Genomic DNA, 18,741 nt, shown 5'->3' with positions numbered 1-18,741 from the left:
ATTCCCACAGTCCCCAGTGTGGCTTCCCCCAGTGTGTGAATATTGAAAATAATGGTGGGTGTTGTTATGAGTTTATGGGTGCCAGACTCCTATAATCCATGGATCCAGCAAGTGTTAGAATTTAATCAACTCTTGGGGTGTTAAACTGAGGGCCGAACACATCCAATCCCTAGATCCAGCAATTGTTAATAGCTAATTAAGCCAAGCTACCTTCCTGTGCTGAGGAGATCTCCTGGATGGGTTATTAAGAAAACAAAGCATCAAGGGGCTCCTTGGAGATGGCAAATGGGTAGGGGCACCCACCAGCAAAATATAAAGCCAGAGTTTAGAGTAGAGAGGTGAGGAAATCAGTGATATGCTAGGGGAGAGAGTCAGAGAGCAATGTTTAATGCCTGCTTGAATCCAATACTGTGGTTATAGAGAAACAAGACCCTTTTGGGGTGTTCAATACTGTGAACCTGTCCATTGCATATATGTGTAAATAAACCATGTCACAAAGACACCACAGTCTCCACTGTGCCTCATTTCCAAAAGGAAACACAAACATTGGGTGAGCACCTGCAACCCCTGGAATCTTGCACTGCTCAGAGATTGGGGTGGCGGACAATGATATATTGAAACAGGTTCAGAAGCAGGGGCACCTAGCATTACTAAAGAGAAGTGATGTGAAGCAGAAAATTCTCCAGAACAGAAAAGTTTCCAACGCTTTATTTTTCTGCAAAACATTTAGTGTTTCAAAAGTTGATTAGTAAATAACAAATGGATGCCAAATACACTATTAGGCAAACTTGGCATTCAATGCTTTTAGCTTTGTTTACTAAGTAAAACAAGCATTCTACATTAGATCTCAGGCATTTAAAAGTTCTGATTTAAGTTGCCATATGCAAATTCCCTTAATTTCAATTCTTTTCCAGAAAACCTACATCACAGCTAGAGAGAGAGATTGAGAACTGCTGCAAAACCTAGAGTAGCACGAGGGCAATTTCCTCGAAGGAGAATGCATTATTACAAATGATAAATCCAGCCAAGTTTGACAAACCTTTCATCACATGTCATAAACTGTATTGCATAGAGTAGCAAGAGTACTATCTCCAGTTATTAATATTCTTACTTAACTGCTTTTAAAAGATTGGCTGGAGATCCTAATTTCTTTTCTGTACAACTGATTCAACATGTGCTCTCTCTACAGCTGACTGTCTAGAATTTAAGATACTGTACACATAACATTCTTCAGTGCATGGCCCTGATGCTGCGAACGCGCCGTCTCCCTGCTGTAAACCAACAAGTGCACCACAACATCTGCACGGAAAAAGACCGTCTAGACCAGAGTAACTCCAGCATATCGGTCCTAGCTACTCAACATCACCTGCAACACATCGCTCCCTAATCTCTATTTCCCTGGACCTTCTTCCTTTAGCTCTGCCCACCTTGCCCTTGCTTGCTTTCCGCCCCCTTTCCCCGCAGCCTCTCATGAGAACCGGGCTTCTGGTCTTCACCCTCCACACCCCACACTCGCGACTCGAGCCAGAGCTGTCGCAGCTTAGTAACGGGGCGCCTAGCAACCTGTCCCGACTCCTCCAGCCGGGTCCACCCCAGGCAGCGGGGCATCTTCCCCAGCTGGACCTCCGCCCATGCCCGGAGCCTCCCCACTCACCCTGCTGGATGTCCCCGTTGGCGCCCCCGGGGACGGGCACGTTCAGCTGGCGCTCGGGCTCCGGCAGGCAGCGCCGGCAGAAGGAGTGCAGGCAGGGCAGCAGCTTCGGCTCGGCCTCCCGGCTCTGCAGGCTCTGCGCGCACACTGCGCAGGTGTCCAGCAGCGACAGCGGGCCCGGCGCGGCGCTGGAGAGGGCGGGGGGCGCGGGGCTGGGGCCCAGCGGAGCCAGCGGCACGGGGCCCGGCGCCGGGCCTACGCTCACCAACACGGGCGCCGCGGCCTCCGCCTCCCCGGGGCCCTTGTCTGCCGCCACCGCCGCCACCGCCAGGACCACCGCGCCGGGACTCTCCCTCTCCTCGGGCGCGGCGGGGGCTGGAGGGGACGGGGACGCAACGGCCGCCGCGGCTGAGGTGACAACGACCGCCGCGGCGGAGGTGACAGACTCGGTACCACCCCCGGCCTGCCCGGCCTCCCCAGCCCCCTCCCCGCCACCGCCGCCTCCTCCTCCTTTGTTTTCCGCCATATTTCCTCCTTTGAACCCGACTCCCCGCTTTGCTCACGCACAGGACCGCGCATGCGCCCGCAAGCACGCTAGCGGCCTGCGCGCGCGCGGCCGACGCACAACTGGCGCGAGGTCCGCGGAGGGACGCCGCGTCCAGTGGGGAGGGGGCGGTGCTGGGCGTGTGCGTGCGCGCGCTTGGACGGTAATAGCGGACGAGGAAGGCGGTGGGAGAGGCCCGAGGTTGAGAGGCCGGCGAAAGGGGGTCAGGTTTTTTTTTCTCCCTCTCCGTATGGTGTTTAAAGGAAATAGCACGGACGTAAAGGAGAGCGCGAGCGCGCACGCTCAGGTCTGTAATAGAAGCGGCGCACGCGCAGACAGAGATTCACGTTCTAAGCGTGGGTGTCTCGAGAGCGGTTGGCGGTTGGTGTGTGGAGGGAAACGCGGCTCGTGCCGGGGGCCGAGAAACGGTGCGGCGGGAGAGGAGTCGAGGCGGGGCGGAGAGCGGCCTCTCACACTTGCCGGCTTCTCATCCGCGGTGTCTCTCGCTGAAAGAATTGGGGCTCCTGAGTGGGATGATAGGAAACATAACGCGGGGCGGTCTAGTCCATTATGTGCGCCTCGCAAAGAGGGCAATATTTGAATCTCCTCAGTTTGCACTGGGTTGTTTTGATACTGTACTTGGCTTGCCGCGTTTCGAAATGATTTACAGCGCAGTCCAAACCTTGCCTACTCAGAAGTAGGCCCGGTTGAGTTCAGTGGGGCTTACTCCTAGGTAAGTAGGGCTACCGTTACACCCATGCGTGTGTGGCTGTTTTAATTAGATGTATTTTATTGTACCATGTGAGTTGCGTTGACCTAAATGTGTTTGAATGAGGTAAAGGTAAAGGGACCCCTGACTATTAGGTCCAGTCGTGGACGACTCTGGGGTTGTGGCGCTCATCTCGCTTACAGCTTCCGGGCCATGTGGCCAGCATTGTTGTTTAGTCGTTTAGTCGTGTCCGACTCTTCGTGACCCCATGGACCAGAGAACGCCAGGCACCTCTGTCCTCCACTGCCTCCCACAGTTTGGTCAAACTCATGCTGGTAACCTCGAAAACACTATCCAACCATCTCGTCCTCTGTCGCCCCCTTCTCCTTGTGCCCTCCATCTTTCCCAACATCAGGGTCTTCTCCAGGGAGTCTTCTCTTCTAATGAGGTGGCCAAAGTACTGGAGCCTCAGCTTCACAATCTGTCCTTCCAGGGAGCACTCAGGGTTGATTTCCTTCAGTATGGAGAGGTTTGATCTTCTTGCAGTCCATGGGACTCTCAAGAGTCTCCTCCAGCACCATAATTCAAAAGCATCAATTCTTCGGCGATCAGCCTTCTTTATGGTCCAGCTCTCACTTCCATACATCACTACTGGGAAAACCATAGCTTTAACTATATGAACCTTTGTTGGCAAGGTGATGTCTCTACTTCTCAAGATGCTGTCTAGGCCTGTAATTGCCCTTCTCCCAAGGTGGCCAGCATTACTAAGCTGCTTCTGGCAAACCAGAGCAGCTCACAGAAACGCCCTTTACCTTCCCGCCGGAGCGGGACCTATTTATCTACTTGCACTTTGACGTGCTTTTGAACTGCTAGGTTGGCAGGAGCAGGGACCAAGCAACGGGAGCTCACCCTGTTGCGGGGATTCGAACCGCTGACCTTCTGATCGGCAAGTCCTAGGCTCTGTGGCTTAACCCACAGCACCACCCGTGTCCCTCCTTTGAATGAAGTAAGGAATAAATCACAGTGCTAAGTCGGGGAACAGACAACCTTGTTTCAATGCCACCAGCAAGGCAGAACTGAGACCTCTGCCCATTTCTGGCCTCAGGATTTTATTTTACTTTTTAAGTTTCTCTCCTGCAATTGTCTTCAAAGTTTGGACACAATCAAAAGCATATTTAAATTATCTCCTGGTTTGAAGGCGAGTCATGGGACTTTAAAAGCTTAGGCTCTCTTGGGTCTCTGCTGCTTTCTAGATTGTCACCTTTTGGCCCCAACCCTTGTTGGAGTTCTAATTAGTTGGATTATGGCTTCTGAGAAGGAAGCTATCCAGGGCGCCCGCCCTGTGGAACGTCCTCCCATCAGATGTCAAAACGATAAACAACTACCTGACATTAAGAAGACATCTTAAGGCAGCCCTGTTCGGGGAAGTTTTTAATGTATGATATTTTAGTGTTTTCTGGTTTCTATGGAAGCCGCCCAGAGTGGCTGGGGAAACCCAGCCAGATGGGCGGGGTACAAATAATAAATTATTATTATTATTATAGTATAACCTCTCAGATGCTTTCACAGGGACCATAAGGTTGCACCCCGGCTCTTTGGTCTCAGAAAGGGAAAAGTAGCCGTTTGATATCACCTAGGTGAAAATTAAGAGAAAAATAAATGAGATCCCATTATTTGGATAGCATACGGTGAGTAAAATGTTTTTGGAGTATGCACCAATGGCCAGCCATTGAGTGGCATGAGAAGTGGTGGTAATGACTGCTGCATGTCAGGTCGTGAACATGGTTATAAAGAAATCATTTTCACAGTCATTTCAAATGTATTGGTGTTCTGTCTTTCCTTAAAGATACAAAATAAAATCAAACACAGACAATAGCTGTATGTGTAATGGGGTAGGGAAAGAATTTTTGCTAATGTTCGCCATTTCTTTTAAAAATTGAGTTGGGGAGTAGAAAATGGACAATCTTGAAGTAACATAATTGGGGGAGGGGGAATCATACAAGGTAATCTGCCAGTGGACTGATTTTGAGTAGGAGCTGTTAGAGTTATCTACTCTTAGTCAGAAATTACATCACAGAATGTTCCCAATAGGTATTTTGAAAGTCAGATTACAATCATATACACACTCACATGGGACTAAATCTCATTAAGCTTCTGGTCTGAATAGATGTCTATCAGGTTGCACTATTGTGGAAGCCAAGTCACACCATGTTTGTAAATACAGTTCATTGCCTTTGAAATATACCCTGCTTTTTCAGATATATTAATATTGCTAACTAAAAAATGTGGCGCCCTATAACGAAAGTGTACCTTAGTCAATTTAAGCAGAAGTAAGGGAATCAAATCCATATTTTGCCTAAAATAAAATACAGAGGTCTACAGTGACCGTGATTTAAGCTCTCCCATGGAAACAATGGGACATATTTGGTTGGAGGGTTCCCCAAATTATTGCACATTGGCTTGGTTAGCTGTTACAGATATAGGTAGTTGGGCTCTAGGGCTGCTAGGAAGGATGTATAGGTCACTGTGACTGGAGGCCCAATGCAAGTCAGCAAAGTGGTGATGTTGCAAAAAAGAGGAAGAAGCAAATCCTGTTTTTAATTTATTAAGAGAAGTATGCAAGACATAAGAGGTAATGACACTTCTCGCTGTGACGCTTATTATAGGTCTCTGAAGTGCTGCATCATGTGTTCACATTTTAATTATACAAACAAACGAGAAGATTCTGAAGACAAACTCAGAGTTGAGAATAGCATTCAGAAGGCACTAGACATTTTCACTTAGAGAAAAGTGGCTTGGGGAAGAGGTTGTGGAATTAATTTTTATATATTTAATGGATTCATTTAAGAAGGATGAAAAATGAGTTGAAGCTTTAACCAAATTTAGGTTAGATTATGTATAACTAATTGTAAACAGCTGGGCAGTGAAATGTTACTAGGAAATAGAGAAGGGTGGAAAATAACACTTCACCAATGCTATAGAAAGGTGTGAATCCAGCATGAGTCCAGCCTTTGCTTCAACTTTAATTGGATTAACTGGAATTATCTCGCCAAGCTAATTTAAAGAATTCTTTGCCTTTGAGAGTATAAGTGATGTTGTTTTGGCTACAATTGTGAAGTACTTCTGAGACAACTAATTTTGCCTGATCTGGAACAGTTTTGCATTCTTATTTCTGAATTCACACCCATTTTCAAACGTTTTTGTAGACTACTTGAAGCTTGCTAAGGTTCTTGATGGATCATTTACATATTTTTTTGTTCTGCAATGTATAATAGAGTTCACTTCTGAATTAAATATGAGTAAAAAATAACTATTTCTTCAGCACTGGTCTATTGAAATCCAGCACTGTGTTATGAAACCATATTCCTAGACCAGGCTGCTAAGAAAGGCCCCTTTAAATCATAGTAAAAAAAAGAGATAGAGATAGCTCATAATAATTATATCACAGGCCTTACGTCAGGGGCTTGTTAATTAATCCATTCATGTTTTAAATGGTTTTGAACTGCATCAGGGTGGGGTGGGAAAGACAACTAAATTGAAATTCCCCATACATTTTTGCTACACAGTAATGCCAGTTACGGAGAATAGCAGTGCCAGTTCCAAACCCTCCCATTCAGGCTGACCTCAGCCCTATGGTGGTTTCCCCCACCAAACCCCTGGGGACCCAGGCTACCTTATATTGGTTTGCCTTTCTGGACAACCTACTGATACGCTGTATCTTGACAAACATGACATAGAACGGCCTGATCCCCTCCCAAATGTTGATTCACCTGGCAGTAGGCTCATCACTGAGGTGGGCAGAATCAGCCTATCCCCTGAACACCAGTTTTCCATAATTAGTTTGGTACATGCCAAGGCTAAAATGTGACTTCTCCAGCAAGCCAAGTTGTTAGGGGAAAGTATTTTCTGCCTGAAACTAGGCTATTCAGCAGGCTATTCCAGACCTTCCCCCTTGACTAGAAATACCAGGTTATAGCTAGCCTCAGCCTACTAGCTAAGGTGTCAACACTCTGTGGCATAGTGAGTGGACAACCTGCCCTATGGGGCTGGGAAATGGGGGGGCATGTGTGAGATGTGCTCACAGGGAGTGTGATTTGAGGCATTCAAGAACATTAAAATTCAGGGCAATTAAATTGGCACTACTGTACCTCATTCTGCTCCACACCCCCGGAGGAGACCTGTCCTGATAAAGACAGAAAACATGGTGGCAAAGGCATGCATAAGCAGGCAGTGGAGCACAAGTTCAAAGTCCATGTGGTTGGAGGCAACTGAGATAGGCAGTAAATCTGTCCCATCAGGAAGACCACCTTAGAAGAGCCAAAGCCCTTTTTTCTCCAGCTTTGTGTTCTCTCAGTGCTAAGGAGGCTGATCTAGCCCTTTCTTTTTTTAAAAAAAACACACCTTTACTATCAACTGACTTTGAGCTGACATCACATCTCAGTGTTTTATTGCATTTGTTCTTTGTTTCATTGTTCTATTTTATTGTATTTTATATATTCTATCATATTTAATGAGTTTCATTTAAACTGCTTTGGAGATGTAGTTTGGCTAGGAAATCCATTACTTATATCCTATTAATAAACAAAACATCTAACATCTGGTCTATTTTTAGATTTCACAGAGGAATCTGCTTAAAATATATAATGACTCATGAGATGGGGGAAATCCCCATAAGGGTGTTACATATGCATTCAGAAAGCTCCTGAGAATAAGGAGGATTTATTGGTCATGGGGGCGGGGACTAATACAACCACTATAGTCTGCAGCATCACCTGGGATCAGTAATGTGGGACAGAAAATCTTCCAGTGCTTCATTTTTTCTGTGGAAAATGTTCTGCTTCGTAGATTAATTAGTAACTGTGAATGTCAATTACAAGTAAGTGTTAGACAAGCTGGCAATTTCATTCCCCCTCCCCCTTTACAAGCTAAATTAGATCACTATAAGGCATTTCTGATTTCTCTAAGTGAGCCAGTTCAAATTTTCTGGAAAACCCACATCACTGCCTGTGATCATTCTGTAGACACTGCCATCTCCTTCAAAAGATTCAAGGTTTACAAAAGAAAAGAAACGTTATTGTGGGTTTTGTAATATAAAATTTAGACAAATGGCTGAGTAGTAAGCTACCCCATTGGATTCCAGTCTGCAGCATATTGTGAAGGGATTCATATATCCTAGTAGAAGCTTTAAGTTTTGCATCAATATGACAAAAAATTCTAATCTTAGTGATGAGAAGATGTATAATCTCTTGGACCTTTTCCAATTTTATTTGAACATATATTAAAAGGTTCCATCACATTTTGAAAGATGCATTCCCTCCCCCCCATCACTGGCATTGACTACCTCCGCCCCAGAGCGCTTCTCACACACCCTTTGTTGCCCAACTGCATCACAACAGCCCTGCTGCCAATGGGTCTAACACTCCAGGAATTGCTGCCACCACCCTCCCACTTACTCCTGCATTCCTAGGAGAGAGAGAACCTGGAGTGCACTAAAGCAATTATTTTTAAAAGGGTTCTGGACTAATGCCCCATCACTCCTCAGCTCAATCTGTACCTTTGCTTACCTGCCATGGAACAGCCGTAATGTTTGATGTCTTACTGTTAGATATTTTAATTTGTTAGAAGCTGCCCAGAGTGACAGGGGCAACCTTGTCAGATGAGTGGCATATAAATTATTATTATTATTATTATTATTATTATTATTATTATTATTATTATTATACCTGTGTAGGGAAATCATATATGGAATGACCTTAGTCATTGTAATAATTTCTCCTTAACATCTGAATCAGGAGAGTTCATGGACCAGTGCTTGAATGGAGTGAGATGGATGAGGAAAAACAAATAGAGCTGAATCCTGGCAAAACATAGGCACTACTGGTAGAGTGATTCTCATACCTGAGAAACAGGTCAGTTGCCTACCCTGAGGGTTGCACTCTCCCTAAAGCAGCAAGTTCAGATTCTAGGGGTGCTTCTGGATCAAGTTGTGCCACTGGAGGCCCAGGTAACCTCAACAACTAAAAGCACCCTTTGATGCTGCAATTGGTACAGTAGCTATTAACATTTCTGGACTGGGAAAGTGACCAGAGTAGTTCATGATTTGGTTTCTTAAGAGTACATTGCAGTAATCCAATCTTTTAAGTGGGGCTTGATATGGAAACAGCAGCTAGTGCAGAATGTTGTGGCACGATTGCTGACGGCAGTGTGATCTCTGCCAAGAAAACCAACAACGAGTGCTTCTGAACAACAATTAAGGATGAGTTTTTCTTTCTTGGCCAAGTCTCCAAGCTCAGTGAAGCACTGTTGAAGCCAGAAAGTTGTTATGTGAGGAGGATGAATTTTCTTGCAGAACATCCACGCCAGCTTCACTTACACACCCTCGAGTGGGTGCAGGTACTATAACTGCCTGGTATGTTCTTTGATCCTGGCCAGATTTCTCCTAGAAATTTCAGTAATCATCACCAGTTCAAGTGTTGCACAGGTCATTGTGAGAAACAAGCCATTTTTTCTCTAAAAGTCAGAACCATGAAAAAGAGACCAGAGATAGTTTACAAGTAGGAAGTCATGAAGAAATGTTAATTGGGTGACACTGGCAGCAAAGCGCAAAAGGGTGGGTAGGAAGGCCACTAGTCTGGAAAAGAAATGAGATAAATGACAAAAAGCAACACATCCGTTGAGATCAAATAAACTTATACCAAGTCCACTTGGTATAGCAACTACACAGTGGACTTGGATGAAGGTATTGAGGGGGTGCTCATCAGATTTGCAGATGACATCAAACTGAGAGGAGTAACAGTTAAGGTAACAGTTCCAAGACTTAAGTTTTTATTAAAGACAGATTTCTTAAAATAAAAAATGCAGATGACTTCTGCCAAGTATTATTGGTGGAATCCAGCAATGTCTATCCACCAAGAAAACAATGTCACCTTCCTCCTGCCAGTTGGTTCCCAATTATCGGGTTAGTAACATGCTTTTGGAAACTGGACTTACTGATGAACAATCCTCAGACTCCTAGGAAAAACTTCTGATTTTGCTCTTGTGGTATGTACACAGACAATGCAACCTACTTTCCTGCTTAAAGAAAGTGTGGTTGGAGACTTGGATAGCGGAAGCATTAGCCTTAAGAGGGCTAAATCCAGATCTCCTGTTGACGCAGGCAGTGCAGATGGAGAATTAAAATTCCTCAAGCCCTTAAGAAACCTCTGGATAAGGAACTGTGAAAAGATGGCTTGTAACTGATTAGGTGATAAGCTGCTAATATAGCTAAGTAGATTGTAATGGATGAAATAGATAGGTCACCACCTTTTAGATCCTAGCAACAAGGACACCCAAGCCAACCCCAGTGAACATTTCAACTCATCTCCCTTTATATCCCCCACTCACTTTCCCTGTTCCTCAAAAGGATGTCCATCATCTCCTACTCCTTGGTGTCATATCTTCTACAATACTGTCCAGCACTTGTAACTTCCAATTATTTGGCACACTTCCTTTTTCATATTTTAGCCCCTTCTTAATGTCTTCTTCAGTAGCATAACCTTTCCCAAAGCTGCCCAGGTAAGGACTACCATTAGAGACTACACTTATCAACCAGTTCCCTTTTTCTGTGCCTAGTACACTGCTGTGATTACAGATGACGCAGATACTAACTGGACAATTGAAAAACCTATCTCAAAATGGGAAGTCTTCCAGCCACCACTTCATTAATTCCTCTATGCAGATCAAAATCTGAGTGCTAGAGTCCTGCCCCAATTTTGTCCTTTCACAAACCCCTGCCCTAAATCCATCAGTGGGGCAGAGGAGCAACAACAAACAAACAAACGCCAGCTCCCTTGGCCTGTAAAGCAAGAGGAGTACCACAACCCCAGAGTTGTCTGTGACTGGACTTAACTGTCAGGGGTCCTTTGCCTTTACCTTTATTAGAATAGGCTTAGGGACAGCTGAAAACAAAGTTGTCCACTTTTTGTCAATGCTTCTACAGACCAGGAATCGTACTTGGAAACTTTTTTGAGGTGTAGGATTAGTGAAGTCAATGAGACAGGGCCTGGCTTACCAAGAGATGCACTTTCTAATATTAGACATTAGTGTGATACGCAAGCATAACCCATTCATTACCTGCTGTTGAATACTTCTGTTCACAGGTCCATTGATGTCCCCTGGTCCTTGTCTTAATGTTAACTGAACATACTTTCCCGCAGCAACATGTGCTAAGAATGCTCTTCAGTACGTCACTATGAATGCATAGTATTACAGTGGCATAGTAAAGATTTTGAGACTATTGCCAAACTCACAACCAACTCTGCTCGAAATACTAGTAGCCTACCATCAAAGTGTTCAGCAGCTATGGCAGGAGGGTCATGAAACAGGCTCTCACTTTTGTAACCCATTTTTTAGAAGCAAAGGTATACCTTTCACTTCTTAAGTAAGGACACATGAAGAATCCCACCAGTTATACAATTTTAACCAATTGCTTGATGTACAAACTCATGAATGATACATTTATTGGTCTCACCTTGTATATTTCTGAAAAATATGCAAGTTACATTTTTTATTGTCTTGGTCAAGTGGCACAGTAGTGCAAATAATTGAAACTCTGAAGAAATCAGATTTGACAAAGACCCTTTAACACCCAAAAGCTTGTATTCCTTCCTAACAGCTATAGTTAGCAGCATTGGCACCTCTAATATAACTTACCAGTAGTAACTTTTCATTGCTTTGTTTTTACTAGAACACAAATTAAGTTGAAAAATGTTTATTTTTATTTATTTTAAAAAACTGGAAACGTACACAAACAAAAAATCTGCAACATTCATGCCAGAAATTGAGAAACTCAGTAAATCCCTTTAGGAACACTTCTCTTCCTTGCAATCAGTTTTTCAGCAATCAGTTGCACAAATGACAGCTCCCCCCCCCCCACTAAGAAATTAGAATTTACAGCCATGCATAGACTTCAGGTTTTGTGTTTTGCAGCTAAAGGCCAACGCAAGTGTCAGAAGTCCTGTTGGATGTTTTCTTTGTTTGCCTCTCCATGTTGCTGCTTGATTTGAGAAATTTCATTTTCCAGTTGCACAATAGTTCGTTCAATCTCATAGTTTTTACTGACCAGGGACACCCACCTGAAGGGGAAAAGAGAACAAAAATTAAATTACTATAGGCTTCCTTAATGCTAGGTTACCAGTTAAGGGAACAAGTTGGAAGTGCTGTAGTTGAGGGAAGCCAATCTCAATTGAGACTTCCAACTGGTTTTGTATGAGGTTTTGTTTCTCCCTGAAAGACAGAGAAGAGGCAGGGAGCAAAGTTCAAGAAACTCACATAGATTCCATCTCTCGAAGTTTAGCACCAGCTGTGAGCTGCATGTTCTTCCGCTGCCAGTTAAGGTCTTGAATGTGTTTCCTGAAGAAAAGGGTGACATACTGAATCACTTGTAGTCATTTATTCTGCTGCCCTCCTAAGTCCACAGACAAGTGGAATAGACTGTACAATCACATATTCAGCCCTAAAAGCAGGAGCTTGGACAATTATTCTGGACTATCTCAGAAGCAATGTTGAGTTCTGAAAGACTCTGGATTCAACACTTTAATGCTTCGGCCACACCTATCACGGACATGCAGCTTTCAGAGTTGGCCAACAAGGAATGTGATCCTTGGGCTAAAAAGACCTGTTAGCCACATCTGATCTAGATCCATTATCCAGAAGTAGCACCACTTGTGGACTTCATCACCATTCAGATCTCTAAAAAACAATGTACATATGCTTCTTGAATTAGCCCTTGTATGGCACTGCTAATTCTTTTCTTCTCAATTTCTTCTCAAAAAGCATTTTATCAGTAATTATGAATGACCTTTTAGTTTTAACAGTGGCCCTAGCTAACCATGCAACTTAACAGACAAGGATTCAGGAGCAGGAAACATGAGCTCATCCCTGCAATTTGGATCTCTACAATATTTTATGGCACTGAAGGTTAGAAAAAAGGAAAACTACATCTTTTTCAAAGTAAATTAATCATGTGCACACTGCCTGCATTAAGAAAGATCCAGGAAAGAGTTCAATGTAGCACAAAGGAGATTGTCAGTGATCTCCCTTTCCCCTCTCCACAAACTGTTTAGGGGTTCTCCCAGCTCCTCCAGAGCCAATTTTGGGGAGGTGTGGAAGCATGTAGAAGGAAGGGGGGAAGCTCCCCTGTACTAGCAGAAGTCCTTGGATGGGGTTCTGCTAGAAGCAAGGCTTTTTTTAAACAGAACTCACCAGAGCTAAGTTCCAGCACCTCTCAGGTGGGCGCCATTGCCATTTTACGAGAACAAGGGAGGTGTTCATGAGGACTTCCAGGATGTCTTTTTCTAGAAAAATAGCTCTGGCTAGAGGGACCCATTAGTTGAATCTGGCCCTCTGATTCAAACTACTGACAGATCTAACTTCATGTCATTCAAAAAAATAATCTACAACAAACAGCTTCACTCTCAGAAATGAGTATCATTCTTGAGCTGTTACTTGGTATGCTGCTTCTCAAGCAGTTGTCTCCAGAAAATTATCTAAGGGGAACAGAGCCATCTAACCATTTTGTATCTAATATTTGGAAACGATGGACTAGTGAGACCTTCAAAATAACCAAGAGAATGTCTAAAAACAGCAGCAGTAAACCCAAATTCCAAGATGAAAGAAAAACATATTTAAATGTTTATTTCTTGCACAATCCCATGTATACATGAAGAATTCAAAATACACACTGTACTAGAATGCATATTCTGCAATCTGCAACCAAGACTAAAGTCTTATACATTATTAGAGCCCCATAAACTATAATTCCATTTTTATTCCTAAAGGCAACTGAAAAACAGGACTCACCTCAAACCCTGCAGCTCCTTTTGTGCCTGTTCAATCATATGAACTAAATGCCTATCAGCAAAGAAAAACACTAGTTCAAAAAATGATTCCAGTAGAGAGTTCAAGTAATGCAATGTACTGATCTATATTTTATCTTAAGCATAACTTAAGCTAACTGGGGCCTTTATCTTAACTCTTGTTTGTATATCTCTTTACAGTGCTGTAACTCTATTGATCCCTGAAACATAAGAATAAAATTTGGCACACAGGACACAGTTCTATGTTTGAACTTCAGATACCAACTTAATACCCACAGTCGTTTAAAGGAAATCAATTTACCCAAACCACATTCATTGGCCCATCCCATATTCCCAGTAATGCTAATATGGCACTTGGTGTCCATTCTTGTTTAATTAATTACTAGTAAACCAAGCTGACATGAAACTTTTTTCTAGATTAGATACTTTTAAGTCATGAAAATTCAATATTTTACTGAGAGAAACAAATATGGTAGGATTCACAGTAAAGCATGCTTAATGGGGCTGGTGTGTGGCATTCCTGGTCTGCTCTATGATGTGTATGTCTTGTGTAGTTTTATGAAATTTCTTATTGCTTTCTATTGTTGTATACCACTTTGATACATTTTGTAAAAAGGAGCACAGAAATCCTTAAATAAACAACAACTTTTTTGTCCTCTCCTTTCTGCAGCAGCCCCTCCAGCTCCCTGAAAATAAGGGGTGACAGAATGGGATCCCTGAGATTGAGTGGAGGCGACTTCTACTATGCCAGCTTCTAATAATCAGTGAATTTTTTCAGGGACCAGTGTGGGGAGTCTGACATGGTAAGGAGGGGGCAGGGAACTCAGCACCCAGCAGCCCCATTACACACTCTTAATTCTCAATCCAGCAGTCATGTTCAAAGTCCGTTTGGGGGGGCCTAATCTGGCCCACTGGTCGGTTTAATCTGGAAGCTCAATCCCAGAAAAAGCTCAACAACTTTGGGGTAAAATCCTAAAAAAGCTCAACAATTTCAACCCTAAAAAAAGTCAAAAAATTTTGGTTGGCCCTCATGGTCCTTCACTTCATCAAATCTGACCCTCTTTGAAAAAAGTTTGGACACCACTGCTCTACTGCAAAGTTTATGTTCTGACTTACAGCATCTTCGCTAATCTTTTCAGCTTAAAAAACATGTGGTGAATGAAGGTCCACTGAAAGAAGGAATAAAACCAAATTTTGACCTTTTTCGATGAAGAAGTATCCAATAGTATCTTAATTTTTACTTGCAGATGTGAAAGTGCTAAGGAAGGAGAGGTAGGTTCGGTTCTCAGTAGCAGGAAAGATAGCATTCCATGGACTTCAAGACTGACTTTTTAAAAGGTTTTCATTTATCACTTTGGAAGCATTTTACATCTAAAAAAAAATTATAAAGCCTTTCAGCTAGCCCTTTTTAAGAATTGTCTTGAAGGAGACACAAATATCTTACTCATTATACACTTTCCAGGCATTGCAGCCATACTGAGACATCAACTCCAAATTCTCAATTCGGACTGCCTGGTGCTCCAGCTGAGCCATTGAGTTATTAACACATTCTTGCCATGCTGTGATGTCATTCTTCTGCCCAGAGGATGGTGCAGGCAACTCATACCTGTGAAGAAAACAAGAGAAATTATAGTTCAGGAACAACAGTTTAGATGGTTTGAAGTTTAAGAAGGTCATTGCACTGATCATGTCCATGACTAATTTTTATCAGTGAAATAGATGTGTATCGACAGCGTTCAGTAGCTCAATAAATGCTAAAGGCTACTTAAAATACCTGGGGAGCACAACAATTTTGGTTCATTTGACTAGTTTCAGGCAGTATGACCCAATGTCTGCTTTCTCCAATGCTATCCGCATGAAGAAACTTAATCTCTTTTGCTAAAATGCTGAATTATCCACAAACAGACCTACAAATTCCTTGAAGACATAACAGACCACTGGCTATTGTTCCAACAGGTTATGCCTGCCACCCTGAGGCAAGAACTAGAACATCACATTTTAATACTTTTCAGAATCTTCCATCCAAACCTTAGCTCTTTCTAGATTATGACTTCGCATGGATGGTACACTCCACAGAATGTCTCTGAGTTACCTTTTCATGCTCAACAGTTCTATGGGCTGTCGGGCTGCTAGGCGTTCAAATTCATTCCGCATTATTTCAGTCTATGAAACACAAGAAGAATTACTTGCAGTCCGGAAGACGATAACCTGAAAATTCTAAATATGATCATGTGTAAGAAACAAAGATCTAGACCTCAACCCAACACCAAAAAAATCACTTTGTCCTAAAAGAGGTCCCCTTTGTCCCTGGAACTCCTGAACATATTCAGGGTACTTCATGTATTCTAGGGCTCAGCCCAGGCTTTGGCAACAAATAGTATTTTTCAAAGCACTGCTAGGACTTAAAAATTAGGGAGCTCTCAGTTCAAGTTTTACCTAGTCCAGAAAGTCACAATGTGACTTTAAGCAAGCCACTTTTCTCTCAGTCTCTGCCATTTACAATAAAGAGATAATATACTATCCTGCCTTACAGAACAGCTGAAAATATAAAGATTCCCAAGGTAATGTATCTTGAACATTGCAAAAATCTATGTAATATAATGTTCTCCATTCACTTCCCCCTAAACATTGAGAATCTTTTTCTATTTTTTCATCTTTCATGTTTTGAGAAAAACAACACTTATACTCCAATTTCTCTTGAAGCAAAACATACATATCCTTGCACATTTTTTAGGATGGAACTATATCACAGTAATCAAAATCAGGCCCCACAATTAGAGTTCTACTTTTATTTTAAGTATCCAATAAAGCACTGCTACCTTAAAATGTATTAAACAAGTTAACTGAAACCAGAGGTGATTTCATGTTTATACTTAAAACTAGTAACTCAGGTGAAGCTGTTACTTTAGAAGTTTTTGGTATACTGGGTCCCTACAATACAAAATAGTTATGGCAGTGCCCTCTAGCGGCTTGATTTCTATTAAAATATTCATTGCTCACTTTGAGACAGGCAGGAAAAACTGTTTTACATTTGTTGGAAATACAGCTAACTACTTTTGAAGTTGAACGTTGGCTTATTTTTACCCGTAACTTTATTGCTGCCAGACTTCAATTAACTGGTTTATTAAGGTATTTTAATATATATATATATTTACTTTCAATAAAGTAAAAAGAACTTTGCAATGTCCTGACCCTAAAAGGCAGCCTAGAAATTTCTTAAATATTTTAAATAACTTTTCTAGATTAACATCCTTAAACTGCTTTTTTATTGTGTATTTTTAATTATTGTAAACAACTTTGGATATTTTATAAACTGGATACACATGTAAAACAAAAGCAACAAGCACTTCAAACTATTGCCTACTGAGACAATTCCAAAAACCAAGAGGTGCGTCTTCAAGACTCAACCCTGACCTTAAGTTAAATTTCAGGGGGTGGGATTTCTGTATGCCAGGCGGTGGATTTCAGGGAATCTTGCTACACTGCAAATACAAGCACACACCTGCAAGATAACTTCTCATGGACTACCATATGCAGGAAGCATTGAGTCTGCTATCTTGGCCCACCAAGGCTTGTGCCACATTAAGCCCATTAGACCTTCCTTGGAGGTTGTGAAGCAGAGGTTGGATGGCCACCTGTCATGGATGCTTCAGCTGAGATTCCTACATTGCAGGGGGTTGGACTAGATGACCCTTGAGGGCCACTGCATACCCTACAGTTCAATGATTCCATCATGACCAGCCAAAAGTCTGTTTCACTGTCTTTGCGGGCATCTGCAAATACTTGCATGGCCACTTCTCGTAGTTTCGTGGCAGGGATGGGGAAATTATCGCCCGCCAGATAGTTATGACTACCATTCCCATCAGCCCCAGCCAGCGGCCATGGATGCTGGGAGCTGCAGTCCAAGTACCAGCAAGTCCCAGCTCTGAACCCAAGGACCAAGGTCAGATTTAGGTTTGATGAGGCCCCAAGCTACTGAAGGTAATGGGGCCCTTTATATGTCCAGCTGTCAACAAATTGTCACAGTTTTTTGTGTTGAACATATGCTATATGGTAATTTTTGGACCTAAAGCCATTTGCACATAAAAAAAATATTTTATCAAAGTAATTGTTGAACTGAAATACAATTACTTACATCATAGGAGCCTACACAACACAAACCACTGTTGCTGTATATAGGTTTTATTTGTGGGGGGTTTTTTACTTTATATTTTAGAAATGTACTTCCAGTTGTGTTTTTCCTTTAAATTTTTGGGGGATCCCAAAGAAAGTGGGGCCCTAAGCTATAGCTTGTTTAGCTTATACGTAAACCCGGCCCTGACGAGGACGCTTGAGCCCGGCGGGCGCCTTCCTCACCTCGAAAGCGCTGTAGTCGGGCGCCGTCAGGTAGCTCAGGTAGTTCTTGGTGGGCCGGTAGCGCCGCGTCTCCTCCTCCACCAGCGCCGCGGCCTGAGGGGAGACAAACGAGCGAAGCGGGAGACACGCAGTCAGGGGGACGCAGGGAAGCCCCGGCGTCCTCGCCCCCACACCCGCTGTCCCCCGCCCCACTCACCGCCTCCCGCACGCCCGGAGCCTCGTAGCCTTGGTCGAAATAGGGCAGGGCGTCCACGGCGACTTCGCCGGCCACCAAGCCCGGACCCGACATGCCGCAGCTCCCAGCGCCCGCCCGCCCGCACGCGCGCCTCAAACTTCCGTCGCGTTAAGATTGCGCGGCCGCCGTCTCCCCGACATCCACTTGTGCCACTGCGGCTGCGCAAATTTAGCTCTCCGGCGCGAAAGAAATCCCCTCGCGGCTTCCGGCGCCTGCGCGTGTTCGGCTACACAGCCTGGCAAGTCATACTCCTGCTGCTCCCCCTGCAGGGCGGCGTAAGGAACAGCAGGAGCAGCGGCACCGAAATAACAGATTAATGCAAACAACAGTGATTCAAGCGGTGTATCTTTTTCAGTGCTGGAGAGTAACACTACATACCATACATACACA

General features: G+C 43.5%; 3 protein-coding genes and 1 long non-coding RNA gene across 10 annotated transcripts in view; 1 reads left to right on the top strand and 3 right to left on the bottom strand.

The window, feature by feature from the left end:
- TRIM33 (tripartite motif containing 33) overlaps positions 1-2,242 on the bottom strand; it is a 54,812-nt gene extending 52,570 nt beyond the window's left edge. For 3 of the 7 annotated variants that reach the window (XM_081915237.1, XM_081915238.1, XM_081915239.1), the window contains exon 1: positions 1,655-2,192. In XM_081915237.1, coding sequence (XP_081771363.1) covers positions 1,655-2,177 — 523 coding nt within the window. In that variant the 5' untranslated portion in view covers positions 2,178-2,192. Of the gene's footprint in view, positions 1-1,654 lie in introns of all 7 variants that reach the window. The other 4 variants (XM_081915233.1, XM_081915234.1, XM_081915236.1 and 1 more) reach the window with 3 other exon arrangements.
- LOC309372174 (uncharacterized protein) overlaps positions 1-6,565 on the bottom strand; it is a gene marked incomplete at its 3' end in the record, with an annotated part of 317,646 nt that extends 311,081 nt beyond the window's left edge. Inside the window, exon 1 of the mRNA XM_081915475.1 lies at positions 4,455-6,565. The remainder of the gene's footprint in view (positions 1-4,454) is intronic.
- A 2,254-nt stretch (positions 6,566-8,819) lies between these two features.
- LOC309372054 lies at positions 8,820-11,814 on the top strand. The gene is made up of 2 exons (XR_014169396.1): positions 8,820-9,385; positions 9,452-11,814. It is a non-coding gene; the product is annotated as an uncharacterized lncRNA (long non-coding RNA).
- On the bottom strand, positions 11,638-18,487 carry BCAS2 (BCAS2 pre-mRNA processing factor). The gene is made up of 7 exons (XM_081915253.1): positions 18,313-18,487; positions 18,117-18,209; positions 15,853-15,923; positions 15,205-15,366; positions 13,744-13,794; positions 12,214-12,294; positions 11,638-12,017 (listed from the first exon to the last, which is right to left on the bottom strand). Exons 1-7 carry the CDS (start codon positions 18,403-18,405, stop codon positions 11,891-11,893), a joined length of 678 nt encoding a protein of 225 aa, XP_081771379.1. The 5' UTR covers positions 18,406-18,487; the 3' UTR covers positions 11,638-11,890.
- Positions 18,488-18,741: the final 254 nt, after the last annotated feature.

Source organism: Podarcis melisellensis (assembly GCF_964234715.1).
Source record: "Podarcis melisellensis genome assembly, chromosome: 6".
Classification (NCBI taxonomy): domain Eukaryota; kingdom Metazoa; phylum Chordata; class Lepidosauria; order Squamata; family Lacertidae; genus Podarcis; species Podarcis melisellensis.
The sequence above is the reverse complement of the archived record's forward strand: the minus strand, read 5'-3'. Positions and strand labels throughout refer to the sequence as shown.

Bases quoted from the DNA above. Each gene is read 5' to 3' on its own strand.
- BCAS2 (XM_081915253.1), bottom strand. From the start codon at position 18,405: ATGTCGGGTCCGGGCTTGGTGGCCGGCGAAGTCGCCGTGGACGCCCTG. The intron at 18,210-18,312 runs GTGAGTGGGGCG...GTCTCCCCTCAG, and splicing joins CTCCGGGCGTGCGGGAGGCG to GCCGCGGCGCTGGTGGAGGA. The intron at 15,367-15,852 runs GTAACTCAGAGA...TTTTCTTCACAG, and splicing joins GAACTGTTGAGCATGAAAAG to GTATGAGTTGCCTGCACCAT.